Here is a 14,657-nt window from a genome sequence, read left to right as displayed (position 1 = left end):
CCTCGGCCTCCCACAGTGCTGGGGTGACAGGTGTGAGCCACCGCGCCCGGCCTCGCGGGTACCTGGGCACCATCACACGTGCGGCCTCACCTGCAGCGCTCTCGGTTCCTCTCTGCTTTTTTTCCTTGTCTAGTTGCATGGCCTGGTAATCGGTTCCTGCTGAGCCCCCACTGTCCTGAGACCAAAAAAAGGGGTGTCAGTCACTCGGTGGAGACCGTGCGGGAAGGGGAGCAAGGGACCTACAGACGGGCCGCGAGCCGGCTCCCCGGACCTAGCGGAGCTCTCCTAGTAACCACCTCGGAGCCGCCGGCAAAGGCACGCGGAGAGCCGGACGCCACGCCCGGTGACGGGGACAGCGGAACACACTCAAGAGCTGGGACGACAGACAGGATTTTTATTATCCAGAGAAGCCAAGTTTATTTCTCCAAAGTCTAAAACATGTTAAAATATCTTACACAGAGACGGTTATAAAATGGCATACGCACTTCTCTGCTCTCTGAGACAGACACCCGGCCTGCCTGCCCGGCCTTGGGGACTCAGGGCCACCTCCCTGACATTTTCACTGTGCCGCCCACCGCGCCGCGGGCCTGGGGCACGTCCGTCCCGCCTTACGGGGCCACCGCACCCGAAGTCTGAAACGCCAAGACGGGGACTAGCGACGTTACCGAGCTCGGGAGTTTCCTGAGCTCAGGAAACGGCCGGGGAAAGCCACACAAACGGGATTCGGATGGGACTTAAAACTGTCACCAGTTTGTGAACGTTTTAAAGGAAAGACATCTTAATGCTTATCGCTACGGAGAGAGGAAGATCGGCCCTCGACAGCCAGTGGCATACCTGTGACCCCTTCACCACACACCATTTGTACTCAGAGAAGCCAGGGGACCCCACGTCACACAGCTAGTGAGAGAATGAACAAAGCGTTAGGATCCGGGTCTTGCTGGCTGCTCCGCCTGCCCCCGTAGCTCGGGCTCTGGTGACATCTCGGGGCACCAAGTCCCCACGCCAGGGACTGCCTGCCCGCTCGGCTCTGCCCTGCGGCCACCGCTGTCCCCTGCCCCGTCCTGCCCTGGCAGTGGCGGCTGTGGCAGCCCGAGCAAATGCCACCAGCGGGACACCAGAACCGGACGGACGGAGACCGTCCTTCTTGCAGACTGAAGGAGAAGACAAGAGCTGGCCCCTGGTAAATCCGTTCCTACGTCCCCTCGCAATCTGTCCTCATTGAAAACACTTAACATTTTTCGAAAGTCGTGGTAAAATGAGATTTAACATTCTGAACGATAGCAACGTCACCAGCAATTTAACCTCTGCGAACAAGGAAAAAAAAAAAAAAAAAAAAAACCTCCTCGATCGTTCCCATCTGAGACTGAGGAAAAGTCACACTCTCCCCACCCCAAGAAAATTTAATTAAATTACTGGGAATTAAATTACATTAAATGTATTAATTGATATAAATACAATTAAAGTATATTAATTGTCCAGCCTCAGAATTGGAGAAGTACTCTCATAATCCTCCAAGAACGCAGGATCACACACCACTTCCTTTTTTTTTTTTTTTTCCCTTGTTAACTGTGATTTTTAAAAAAATATTTTGGCATGGTTTTAAAGTTTCCATTAAACCTTTAAAGGTAGTTTCCGTCACGGTTCCTCGTCTTCCAGGACTCGTCCTTAGCTGAAAAGCGCAAAGCCGAAACAGCTCAACGTTAGGACACACCTCGATTTTTTTTTGCAAGGAAAGACACGCGTGACCACGGAATCACAGAACTCGGAAAGGACCTCAGAGGTCATCTAGCCAAATCCCCTTATTTTAGAAATAAACGAGAATTTAAGGCTCGGGTTAGGTGATTTTGCTCAAGGTCGCAGGAGCTCATCAAGGTCGATTCAGACTCTGCAGTCCAGGGCTGCGGCCGCCTGCAAACCCCTGAGAAGTGTCTGCACAGAAAGGAACGATCCAGAACCTCCTCGGAGCTGAGTGTCAGAGAAGAGAGCGACGTGGTGGCCGCGGAACCGAGCGAGGGCTTCATACCAGGTAGAGGCCGCCGGTGCCCGCTCTCAGCTCTGCGTCCCGATCGCCGTGCGTCTCCGCGGGGCCGGGCGACAGGGCCGGGGGCAGCCCTTGGTCTCCCTCCTGCCGCCCAGCCGCCCCGGGGCCAGGGGGCGAGTCCGGCTCCACCTTGACCGCAGCCAGCAGGGCCGGGACGCTGCCACTCCCCCGGGGGCTGCCCGCAGAGGCTGGCGCGGTGCTGTGTGCCGCCGAGTTGTCGCCGGAGGTCGCGGGCGGTGGCTCTGGGGCCAGGTTCTTCACGGGCAGAGCCACCAGACAGCCCAACGCCCCCGCGCCCACGGCCGCGTCCTCCACGCTGACGCCGACCTGCTGCAGGATGGTGGCCGCCGTCCCCAGAACGAGGGGGCTGTCCAGGCTCGGAGGAAGGTCGCCGTGGGCCACCAGGACCAGGGGGTCCATCTGGCCCGGGGGGCCACTGCCAGCAGCGTTCCTTCCCAGAGACGAGCTCACGGAAGTGACGTCGATAGTCAAGATTCCCGAGTTCAGAGCCTCGTCTGAGCCGCCTGCGGGGCTCCCGCCGCCGGCAGGCCCGTCGGAAAACAGGGCGGCGAGGTCGATGTTGGCGAGCTCGCTCTGGCCCGGGCCGCTCAGCTCGCCGGCCGGCATGAGGGGGCTCGGAGCTTCCAGCTGAGGTAAGAGATCTGCAAAAGGAACGGACACCTGGTTATTTTACGACCTCAGAAGACCCAGAAATTCTGCTCGGGCTCAAGACATTCCCAAGCAATTCCCAACGGGGACATCTACTGTCCCCTTCCCGTACACCAACGCCCGGCTGTCACCGGGTCTCCCCAGGGACCAACACACACGGACAGAAGGAAGCGTGTAGCCCCGAACGATTAACGGAAACAATCCCACAGGGCCCTCTTCATCCCGGGTCTAAGCTTTCGGCCATAACGCTCTTTCAACAGCTGACTGTTGTTCAATTGAGTAATTTAAACAATCAGAAACACCCCTGGGAGAAGAACGAACATTAACACACTTCAAAAAAAATGGCAACGGATATTCAAGCTGCGGGTTCGTGGACGAGAACACAGCAATGGCACCAAATTGCAGGACTCCTTAGGCACCAAGCAGGTAGTAAAAGGGGGGGTGCAATGAATTTGGGCAAAAGAGCCAAATACGGCCCCAGCGTGATTCTTTCCCAAGAACTCACTGCAGCTTCCCGACCCTGGGAGCGGCCGGCCCCGGGGGAAGAGGTTCTCGCAGTTCGCTGGCTCTATTCCTCCCACGCCAACTGCGAGCTGACCCCAAACTCCCACTTTCCAGCTGTGAACACCCAGCCATTTACGCTCGCCTACGAAAGAAATCTACTCTATAGAGGAAAAGAAATCAGACTCAGAATATTTTTTTTTTTTGAGACAGAGTCTGGCTCTGTCGCCCGGGCTAGAGTGCCGTGGCGTCAGCCTCGCTCACAGCAGCCTCAGACTCCTGGGCTCCAGCGATCCTCCTGCCTCAGCCTCCCGAGTAGCTGGGACTACAGGCATGCGCCACCATGCCCGGCTCATTTTTCTATATATATTTTAGTTGGCCAGATAATTTCTTTCTATTTTTAGTAGAGACGGGGTCTCGCTCTTGCTCAGGCTGGTCTCGAACTCCTGACCTCGAGCGATCCTCCCGCCTTGGCCTCCCGGAGTGCTGGGATGACAGGTGTGAGCCCCCGCGCCCGGCCACAGAATATAACTTCTTTGGCTGCCATATTACTTAAAAGTTAAAAAAGGACATCAACACAGTCTCTCCTCCAGCCCTCGCTCCTCCAGGCTGGCTTCCTGGAGGAAACCGAGTCCCGGGCAGCGGGAGCACCGTCCCAGTGGGACACAGGAGACAGGCTCGGGGGCTCAGACGGAACGAGACCTGGGAAGAGAGGCACTGGCTCGGCATTCGGGACACAGGTCCTGTGGAGACGGTGACTGAGGGCACAGGTGCCGGGCAAGGCCGGCTCAGCGCAGAGCAAACATCCTTCCAGGGAAGCACCTCGCAGGCCAGGGGGGACGAGGGTCAGGGGAAGACGGTGGCAGGAGCGGGTGCAAAGGAGGCCACCGGCTTGGCAAGCACGGCACACTGTCTGTCCTAGATCCCTCGAGAGGGGTGGAAGGAACGGCGGCTCTACTCCCGTTTCTGCGCGCACACCGGCAGGCGCACCCACGGTCCCCGCGGGGAGGTGACAGGCGCAGACCTTGGTGCCGGCTGTGCTGTCTGACCACGTGCGCCTTCAGGCTGTGCTTGGAGCTGAAGACGCGGCTGCAGCTGGAGACCGGGCAGCGGCTCTTGGGGGCAGCCACGTCCTGCACGTGCTTCTTGGAGTGGATGTAGAGGCTGCTGCGGGCGGAGAACCGGGCACGGCACCCTGCAACACACAGAGGGCCACCAGCGTTCAGCGGAGGGCGACCAAGGCGCCAGGAACGGACAACACTTCCGCGTGTCGGGTCAGAGTCACCTGCCGGCCGCCGGCGAGGGACACAGACCGCGTATCCCTGGGAGCGGCATCACGGGGAAGTCAAGTCAAAAGCAAACCGTCTTTAAAAGGCAAGAGGTAAAGAGCGAGAACCACAAGGAGGTCCGAAGTCCCGACCTGGGACAAGCTAGTGCTGGTGCTGTCCCTTCCCCCACTGCGCGGCCCCGCGGGGAAGACAAAGTCAAATCCATCAAACAACTCGAATATTCAGGCCGGGCGCGGTGGCTCCCGCCTGTCATCCCAGCACTCTGGGAGGCCGAGGTGGGAGGATCGCTCGAGGTCAGGAGTTCGAGACCAGCCTGAGCAAGAGCAAGACCCCATCTCTACTAAAAATAGAAAGAAATTAGCTGCACAACTAAAATATATATATGGAAGAAATTAGCCAGGCATGGTGGCGCATGCCTGTCGTCCCAGCTACTCGGGAGGCCGAGGCAGGAGGATCGCTTGAGCCCAGGAGTCTGAGGTTGCTGTGAGCGAGGCTGACGCCACGGCACTCTAGCCCGGGTGACAGAGCCAGACTCTGTCTCAAAAACAAACAAAAAACAAAAAAACCAGCCTGAGCACGACAACCAAGCATTCTGGAAGCACAGCACACAACACAGCTCCTGAGAAGACAGAGAAAGGTCTGACAAGGCAGGTGGCATTTGAGGGGACTGGGCCCTGATGTGTGCTGGGGGCCACCCCACGGCGGAGCAGAGGGCGTTCTCGGCCACGGAAGCCACCGGGCTGAGGCACCGGGACGCCCAGGGCGGCAGAGCGGACGGCCCGGCCTGGACTCCGGCTCCAGCTCCGCCGCCGACCGGCTGCGTGGGCTCGGGCAACTTATTTACCAGCCTCCCAGGGACGCCACGAGGGCCAGACAGAGCGACAGCCACCTACGGGCCACCGCACGGGGCCCGGCACAAGGAAACAAGCGTCACCACACGCTGCGACAGCCCAGCACAGGGGGACGGAGCTGCTGGAGCCCGGGGCCTCGAGGCTGCAACGGTGACACTCGGCCGGGTGAGGAAGGGCCCTGGGGGCCTCTGAATGCGGTTTCGATCCATGTTCCTCATTTTCAAATGAAGCTTCGAATCGTTTCCAGGTCAGGCTCGCTAGAGACCAACCGGGCGACGCAACGGAGGGCCGGATGCTTCGAGGTCTGCCCGGGGCCGCAGCGCTCCACGCCAACCTGCACTCGGCGGGAGGGCTCGGCCACATCCGAGGCTCGGGCACACGCGCGTCCCCGGTCACCTACACGCTGTCCTCCGTTCCCTCCTCGGCCCGCCCCTGCTGATGCCCCGCGCCCCATCCTGGCTTTGTCCTCCTGTTACCACGGGAAAGGCGGGCAGGCGTTGGTTTTGCTTTTTCTCATAAAATATTTCAAACATCTACCAACGTGGAGAAGATGGTGTGGCCGGCCCCGCACACCCGTCACCCGGCCCCAAGGATTACGAGCTCTCAGTCCACCCAAGAGGGGGTTGTGGGGTCCCTGCATCAGGCTCTGGGCCGCGCTACCACCTCCTGCACACAGAGCCCGCTCAGCAGACCCCCGGCGCCAAGCCATCACCTCTCTCCCCCGACCCCTCAACTCCTGGGCTTGCTCCAAGCTCCCTCCCCCACAGCCAGCTCTGGGCCTTGCCTCTTTTCCTCAGTCGCCCCAAGGAGAAGGGTCAGCACAAACCATGCCCGGTCTCCCGCCAGGGCGACCCATCAGGGCACCAGAGCAGGGCACTGCCCAGGCCACCCAGCCAAGCCGCACCCACCCACAACCCCTGCAGGGATCCCCTGGGCACTGTTCACACGTCCCCTCTCGGCTCAGAGCCACCCCACGCTCCTGCTGGCCCCACAGGGCCACCCACTTCCCTCTCGAACCTGTGGCGGTCCCCGGGTGCCGTCCTGGACCTTTTTTTTTTTTAATCTAACAGCCATCATAATAATAGTAAGTGACATATATTGATGTTTTGTTTTGTTTGTTTTTTTTGAGACAGAGTCTCGCTCTGTTGCCCAGGCTAGACCGTCATGGCGTCAGCCTCGCTCACAGCAACCTCAAACTCCTGGGCTCAAGCAATCCTCCTGCCTCAGCCTCCCCAGTAGCTGGGACTACAGGCATGCGCCACCACGCCCGGCTCATTTTTTCTATATATTTTTAGCTGTCCATATAATTTCTTTCTATTTTTAGTAGAGACGGGGTCTCGCTCTTGCTCAGGCTGGTCTCGAACTCCTGACCTCGAGCGATCCTCCCGCCTCAGCCTCCCAGAGTGCTGGGATGACAGGCGTGAGCCACCGCGCCCAGCCCGTGTGCTCTTTCTACCCTGGTCCTGCACGACTCACTCAACAAGCCAAGCAAACCCAACACTGCGACTCACACTTGCTTTGCCTTTAACCAACTGAAACTGACCTTCAGACCAGCGAAACTGACAACGGAAATGTTGGCGTGGTACTAAGTTTACAGCTCAAAGCAAGGTTTCAAGACCTACCTTCCACGGGGCACTCAAATGGCTTTGTGCCCAGGTGGGTGATGCTGTGGCCTTTCAGGTGTTCTGCTCTCGTGAACGACTTCCCGCAGCCTTCAACGGGGCAGGTGAACCTCCGGTCATCGTCATGCTTCCTGCCAGAACGGAAAACCGCGGCACGGTGATTACTCACGCAACTCACACGCACGGCCTCAGCCGTGATTCTTTGTTTAAAACTCCGCAAAATGTACCAAATCACAAACTCTCTGCATTTAAGAAAATGATCAGCCCGGGCACGGTGGCTCAGGCCTGTCATCCCAGCACTCTGGGAGGTCGAGGCGGGCGGATTACCCAAGGTCAGGAGTTCGAGACCAGCCTGAGCAAGAGTGAGACCCCGTCTCTACGAAAAATAGAAAGAAATGACTTGGACGGCTAAAAATATATATAGAAAAATTAGCCGGGCACAGTGGCGCATGCCTGTAGTCCCAGCTACTCGGGAGGCTGAGGCAGGAGGATCGCTGGAGCCCAGGAGTCTGAGGTTGCTGTGAACGAGGCTGACGCCACGGCACTCTAGCCTGGGCAACAGAGTGAGACTCTGTCTCAAAAAAAAAAAAGAAAAAAATTGAAAAAAAAAAAAAAAAAAAAAAAAAAAAAAGACCCTTTTAGGTCAACTCTTAAAGACGATATCTTTTCCTAAGCGTCATTTTTATACTAAACCCCTCGGCCCCCAGCTGTACAAACTTAGACAAACCACCCAACTTCACTGAGTCTCACTGTAAAACCAAGAGAATAAGAACATTAGCTTCAGAGCTGTCGTCGAAAAAACTTATTCTATGATAAGTTTAAAAAAAAAAAAAAAGAACTGTATGATAAAATAAGCCAATGAAGTTTTTAAAAAAGTAAAAATAGGAAAACTGTCTTTAGGTGATCAGATTCTGAGTAGTTTTCTTATTACGGTTTTCTAAATTTTCCAAATTACCTACATTGAGCTTTTTAGTAACTTAAAAAAAACAAACTACTGATACTTTATCGGTTTCTGCTGCCGACAAACGGTTCGTTTTCGAAGCCGATGACACGCAGCGGCACGCGAGCATTACCTTTTGTGCCTGAGAAGTTTGGACATGCTGGTGAAGGTCCAGCCGCAACTGTCAGAGTCGCAAATAAACGGTCTTTCACCTTATTCAAAAAAAAAAAAAATTACACGGCGCGATTATAAATCCGACACCGCCAGGCCCTGGGTTCCAAATGACGCCGCGAGGCTCCCCAGCTCGTTACCTGTGTGGCTTCGCAGGTGGATTTTCAGCCGGCAGGCCTTGTCGTACTGCTTGTTGCAGCCGGGAAAGGAGCAGGAGAAGAACTCTTGCTCCCGGAAGTGGGCTCGGTTATGGGAAAACAGGGCGCTCACCGTGATGAATGTCTTCTCGCAGCCTGGGGGAAGGAAACGCACACAGAGCCGGCTCGCGGCGGCACGGACGTCGCCGAGCGCGGCTGACGCCGGTCCCAACCCCGGGGCAACTGTCCCCGCTAAAGCAGCCGAGGCAACACACGACCCAGAAGCAAGCTCTGAAAAGCGATGACCGTTCATGTCGGGCTTTGTGACAGCGGCCGTCGGGGTGGCTGACGGCAGCTAACGGCCACGCGCGGGCCACCTGTCGCAGGCAACACCACCTGGAGATGGAGTGACGGATCGAGAGACCGTCCCCCCATCACAGCCACCTGCGCGCCACACTCAGGGTCCCTTCCAGGCAATCAGGTGTCACTGCTGCTCCCGGGAAACCAGGAAACGCCACAGGAGGAATTCAGCACCAAGGAATGACACTCTGTCCGGCAGGGCTGAGCTGGGAAGCGTCACCTACCACCCCGACAGCCGGGATTCCTCACCCTTGGCGGAGACGCTGGAATCTTCTCCCTGACAGCCCCAGCTCTCGTCACCTGCCTCCTTTTCCTTTTGCCCATTTCCTCGGGGTTCCCTGCTTTGTCACTTTCACCCACGTGGCCTTTGCCACCACTCGCAGCCTCGGGCCCCAGCTGAGGCCCAGCCAGTGCAGCCTACACCTCGGCCATTCCCCGAATTTCCACGTCAACACTCCTCTGACAAAAACATCCGGTGCTCAAACTGGGGGGAGAAAATACGAGGCTGCAGGACGTTTAACAACTGTCTTTGTCGCGAGATATCGTCACACCTGTGAGTCACCATGCACCTCGACAGGTGTCAGCCACCTGCTCTTCCCCAGCAGCACTTACTTAACTGGGACATGCCGATATTCCCCAAGACCCTAAAGTCATCCTTTTTGGCCTCAATCTGGTCCCCGCATCCCACAGGTTGGCTCTGTTGGGCTTGGGTGTATTCACATCCTTGGTCACATCAATCTGAACACGGACTCTCTCCGCCGTAGCGAGAACTACCCCCCTCATCAGTCATCACGCCTTCTGATTCCACCTCTGCCATCTCGTGCCTAGAGGTGGCCCCGAGCCATTGCTGCAGCCTGGCTCAGGCCCTGGGGACACTCCTGTCTGGGTCATCTTTTGGGGATTCTCGCTAGTTCCTCTCCTGCTTCCAGCCACCTCTCGCACGAAGCCTACGCATCAACCAGCACTAAACCCTCGGGGGGACCTCATGCCTCGAAGCACGTGGCATCCCCGATCTTCCCAGTGTCACACACGGAATGTCACGCTGTGTGTGTCTATAGCCACCACGGGACTCCCACAAGCCGTGTACGACTGAGAAAGGCTTCCAGTCACGGCCTAAAGCCACGTTCTCCATGAAGAGGGATGCGGGGGTGGGAGGTGACCCCCACATTTTCCCCGCATATTTTCCATCTTTCCAAAATTTATTTTTAACACCGCATACGTTATTAGCAGAGCAGTATACAAACCTAACATGCCAACACACGTCAGCGGCACGCTAGGTGCACACTCAAGATGCGGTTTGAACGCATGGGTCGTGGAAGGTCCTCCACCCAAGACCCCGGCCACAGCCCACGCTGCCCATCCGGGCTCTGTCACCCCCGGCACTCCCCCCACCCGCCCTGCGCCAACTCCTACCATTCTATTCCCTTCCCAGCCAAGGATCTCCTCTGGCTCCTCTAGAGACACTCGGTCCCTCTGACAGCACCCGACCCTGCCCACCCTGGCGAAGAGGTCGCCGTGTTGGGGTCTCACATTCCCAGGGACAGCAGGGTTGGAGAGAACCAGCAGGGGGTTTTACCCACGTTGCTCAGCCTCAGTCTCTCCATCTGTAAAGCGGAAACCGTTTCTAATCCTCAAAAAGGGATCGTTTTTCCAACTCCACAACACTGCGAAGTCCAAAGGAAATCAAGGTACAAAAGGCACAAAAACAGGGACGCCCCGTACGCCTGCGATGACGCCCTCAGTGTCTCAGGGGTCTTGGATCTGGCCACAGTCACCCTTGTTCCTCCGGGATGGAGCCTGTACTGCGTTAATACGCAATGAACACCGGGCGCGGTGGCTCACGCCTGTCATCCCAGCACTCTGGGAGGCGGAGGCGGGAGGATCGCTCGATGAGGTCAGGAGTTCGAAACCAGCCTGAGCAAGAGAGAGACCCTGCCTCTACTAAAAATAGAAAGAAATTAGCTGGACAACTAAAAATATATATAGAAAAAATGAGCCGGGCGTGGTGGCGCATGCCTGTCGTCCCAGCTACTCGGGAGGCTGAGGCAGGAGGATCGCTTGAGCCCAGGAGTCTGAGGCTGCTGTGAGCGAGGCTGACGCCACGGCACTCTAGCCCGGGGGACAGAGCGAGGCTCTGTCTCAAAAAAAAAAAAAAAACCGCAATGACCGAGAACTTCCAAACGGGGAGACCGAGGAAAAGAAACGCCCAGACTCAGAACTCAGTGCGACTCTGGCCAAGACGCGTCCCCACGTGCATTGACCGAAAAGCATCTGCAGAGACAGCTGTCACCTCCACCACCGAGAACCCCAGCTGTCATTCTCTGTGTGTGTCTGTCCCCGCAGGAAGGGGGGGTGGAGATGTCCCAGCAAGTCACCTGGAAGGAAGGAACACACAAACACCCGGGAGGGCTGGCAACCCCGGGCCTGGCTGCGATCGGGCAGCCCACGGCAGGGGTGGGGAGAGGGGGTGAACCCCACAGGAGCAGCGGCGCGTGGGGGTGAGTTTGGGGGTCCCCCTGGCAGGCCCGTCCCCCCTGCAGGCCCGTCCCCCCTGGAGGCCCGTCCTCCTGCAGGCCTGTCCCCCCTGCAGGACCCGTCCCCCTCGCCGCCCGTCCCCCTGCAGGCCTGTCCTCGTTGCAGACCCGTCCCCCTTGCAGGCCTGTCCCCCACTCGCCGCCCGTCCCCTGGCAGCCCTGTCCCCCCTGCAGGCCCGTCCCCCCCGGCCGCCCGTCCCCCTTGCAGGCCTGTCCCCCTCGCCGCCCATCCCCCTTGCAGGCCCGTCCCCCTCACCTCCCGTCCCCCCTTGCAGGCCTGTCCCCCTTGCCACCCGTCCCCCTTGCAGACCCGTCCCCCCTTGCAGGCCTGTCCCCCCTGGCAGACCCGTCCCCCTTGCAGGCCCATCCCCCTCGCCTCCCGTCCCCCCTTGCAGGCCTGTCCCCCTCGCCGCCCGTCTCCCTTGCAGACCCGTTCCCCCTGCAGACCCGTCCCCCCCTGCAGACCCGTCCCACTTGCAGGCCCGTCCCCCCTGCAGACCCGTCCCCCCTTGCAGGCCTGTCCCCGTCGCCGCCCGTCCCCCCTGCAGGCCCGTCCCCCCTGCAGGCCCGTCCCCCCTGCAGACCCGTCCCCCCCCTGCAGGCCCGTACCCCCTGCAGACCCGTACCCCCTGCAGACCCGTCCCCCGTGCAGGCCCGTCCCCCCCTGCAGACCCGTCCCCCCTGCAGGCCCGTCCCCCCTGGCAGGCCCGTCCCCCCTGCAGGCCCGTCCCCCGTGCAGGCCCGTTCCCCCTTGCAGGCCCGTCCCCCGTGCAGGCCCGTCCCCCCTGCAGACCCGTCCCCCCTGCAGGCTCGTACCCCTTGCAGACCCGTCCCCCCTGCAGACCCGTCCCCCCTGCAGGCCCGTCCCCCCTGCAGACCCGTCCCCTCTTTCAGGCCCGTCTCCCTGCAGGCCCGTACCCCCTTGCAGACCCGTCCCCCTTGCAGGCCCGTCCCCCCTGCAGGCCCGTCCCCCCCTGCAATCCCGTCCCCCCCTGCAGGCCCGTCCCCCCTGCAGACCCGTCCCCCCCTGCAGGCCCGTCCCCCCTGCAGACCCGTCCCCCCTGCAGGCCCGTCCCCCCCTGCAGGCCCGTCCCCCCCGCAGGCCCGTCCCCCCTGCAAACCCGTCCCCCCCCGCAGGCCCGTCCCCCCCGCAGGCCCGTCCCCCCCCGCAGGCCCGTCCCCCGTGCAGGCCCGTCCCCCCCGCAGGCCCGTCCCCCCCGCAGACCCGTCCCCTCTTTCAGGCCCGTCCCCCTGCAGGCCCGTACCCCCTTGCAGACCCGTCCCCCTTGCAGGCCCGTCCCCCCTGCAGGCCCGTCCCCCCCTGCAATCCCGTCCCCCCCCTGCAGGCCCGTCCCCCCTGCAGGCCTGTCCCCGTCGCCGCCCGTCCCCCCTGCAGACCCGTCCCCCCTGCAGACCCGTCCCCCCTGCAGGCCCGTCCCCCGTGCAGGCCCGTCCCCCCTGCAGGCCCATCCCCCTGCAGGCCCGTCCCCCCTTGCAGGCCCATCCCCCTGCAGGCCCGTCCCCCCTTGCAGGCCCATCCCCCTGCAGGCCCGTCCCCCGTGCAGGCCCGTCCCCCCTGCAATCCCGTCCCCCGTGCAGGCCCGTCCCCCCTGCAATCCCGTCCCCCGGCAGACCCGTCCCCCCTGCAGGCCCGTCCCCCCGGCAGACCCGTCCCCCCTGCAGGCCCGTCCCCCCTGCAGACCCGTCCCCCGTGCAGACCCGTCCCCCCTGCAGGCCCGTCCCCCCTGCAGACCCGTCCCCCCTGCAGGCCCGTCCCCCCTGCAGGCCCATCCCCCTTGCAGGCCCGTCCCCCCTGCAGGCCCATCCCCCTGCAGGCCCGTCCCCCTTGGCAGGCCCGTCCCCCCTGCAGGCCCGTCCCCCCTGCAGACCCGTCCCCCCTTGCAGGCCCGTCCCCCCTTGCAGGCCCGTCCCCCCTTGCAGGCCCGTCCCCCCTGCAGGCCCGTCCCCCCTGCAGACCCGTCCCCCCTTGCAGGCCCGTCCCCCCTTGCAGGCTCGTCCCCTCTTTCAGGCCCGTCCCCCCTGCAGGCCCGTCCCCCCCTGCAATCCCGTCCCCCCTGCAGGCCCGTCCCCTCCTGCAGACCCGTCCCCCCTGCAGGCCCGTCCCCCTTGCAGGCTCGTCACCTCTTTCAGGCCCGTCCCCCCTGCAGACCCGTCCCCCCCTGCAGGCCCGTCCCCCCTGCAGGCCCGTCCCCCCTGCAGACCCGTCCCCCCTTGCAGGCCTGTCCCCGTCGCCGCCCGTCCCCCCTTGCAGGCTCGTCCCCTCTTTCAGGCCCGTCCCCCCTGCAGGCCCGTCCCCCGTGCAGGCCCGTCCCCCCTGCAATCCCGTCCCCCCTGCAGGCCCGTCCCCCGGCCGCCCGTGCCCCGCGCGTACCGGGGAAGTCGCACTTGTAGGGCCGCTCGGGCTCGAAGTGGCTGCGCTGGTGCGAGCTGAGCCGCGCGTGCGTGGGGAAGCGCTCGGCGCACACCTCGCACTTGAACAGGCTCTCCTGCTCGTGGCCCTTCCGGTGCGCCTTGAGGTTGTAGACGGTCGTGAAGGTCTTGCCGCAGCCGCTCACGGGGCAGCCGAAGGGCCGCCGCTTGTCGTGCGACTGCAGGTGGCGCTTGAGCTTGTAGGACGTGCCGAAGGCCCAGCCGCAGCCGGGGCGCGGGCAGCGGAAGGGCCGGCGCGCCGGGCCGGCGCCGTGCGACAGCAGGTGCACGCGGAGCTCGTGCTTCTTGGCGAAGGCCAGCGCGCACTGCGGCTCGGGGCAGCGGTAGCCCGGCGCGGTCGCCGTCGCCGTCGCCGCGGAGGGGACGCCCGGGGCCCCGCGGCCTCCCCCGGCGGGACTCGCGGGCGGCCCGGCCAAGCTGAGGACGCCGCGGTCGAGGCGCAGCAGCAGGTCCCGGCTGTCGGCGGCCGCGGGGCCCCGCTCGGGGCGGCCTGCGGGGACGGCGCGAGGCCCCGGCTCCACGTCGGGCCCGGAGGGCTCCTCGGTGGCGGCGGCGGTGGCGGCGGCGAGCGCCACTCCCAGCAGGACCACGATGGAGCCGCCGCCGTCGCCGTCGCCGTCGCCGTCTTGCGGGGGCGACCGGCTCGCGTCTTCCGGGCCCCTCAGCACCAGCAGGCGGCGGCGCGCGGCGTCCGGGCTGACGGGAGGCCCCGGGCCGCGCCGGAGCCGCCCGGGGCCGCCGCCATGTTGGCCCCCGCCATGTTGGCCGGCGCCGGCGCGCGCGGTCGGGGCGGCGAGCAGCGTCGGGAGGTCCATGTCGGGCCCGGCGGCGGCGGCGGCGGCGACGTCGAGAGCTGCGGCGTCCAAGCCAGCACGCCCCGCCCCGGTGCGCGCGTGCGCACGCGACGCCGTACGTGCCGCCCCCCCCCCACGGGACGTGGATGACGTCGACGCCCGGCGCCGAGCTGCGCGTGCGCGGGAGCAGCCGCGACGGGGCGTGAGGCCTGCCTGTGGGGGCCGGCGTGCAGTCGCGGGGCGTGACGTCACGAGGCGTGGCGTGAGGCCTGCCTGTGGGGGCCGGCGTCGGCGTGG

At 62.4% G+C, this 14,657-nt stretch overlaps 1 protein-coding gene across 1 annotated transcript; it reads right to left on the bottom strand.

Moving 5' to 3' along the window:
- Nucleotides 1-380: 380 nt before the first annotated feature.
- On the bottom strand, nt 381-14,381 carry ZXDC (ZXD family zinc finger C). Its single transcript, XM_045534738.1, has 6 exons — nt 13,508-14,381; nt 8,225-8,377; nt 8,047-8,125; nt 6,974-7,104; nt 4,236-4,406; nt 381-2,703 (listed from the first exon to the last, which is right to left on the bottom strand). Exons 1-6 carry the CDS (start codon nt 14,379-14,381, stop codon nt 2,018-2,020), a joined length of 2,094 nt encoding a protein of 697 aa, XP_045390694.1. The 3' UTR covers nt 381-2,017.
- Between the last annotated feature and the right edge of the window lie 276 nt (nt 14,382-14,657).

The sequence above is a fragment of the Lemur catta genome, chromosome 21 (assembly GCF_020740605.2).
Source record: "Lemur catta isolate mLemCat1 chromosome 21, mLemCat1.pri, whole genome shotgun sequence".
Classification (NCBI taxonomy): Eukaryota; Metazoa; Chordata; class Mammalia; order Primates; family Lemuridae; genus Lemur; species Lemur catta.
Note: the sequence above shows the minus strand (reverse complement) of the source record. Positions and strands in the feature narration are given on the sequence as shown.

Excerpts from the sequence above, each read along its gene's own strand:
- ZXDC (XM_045534738.1), bottom strand. The coding sequence starts at position 14,381 with ATGGACCTCCCGACGCTGCTCGCCGCCCCGACCGCGCGCGCCGGCGCC. Across the intron at positions 8,126-8,224 it reads CCACCTGCGAAGCCACACAG|GTGAAAGACCGTTTATTTGC; the intron begins GTAACGAGCTGG and ends TTTTTGAATAAG. Across the intron at positions 4,407-6,973 it reads ATTTGAGTGCCCCGTGGAAG|GGTGCCGTGCCCGGTTCTCC; the intron begins GTAGGTCTTGAA and ends TGTGTGTTGCAG.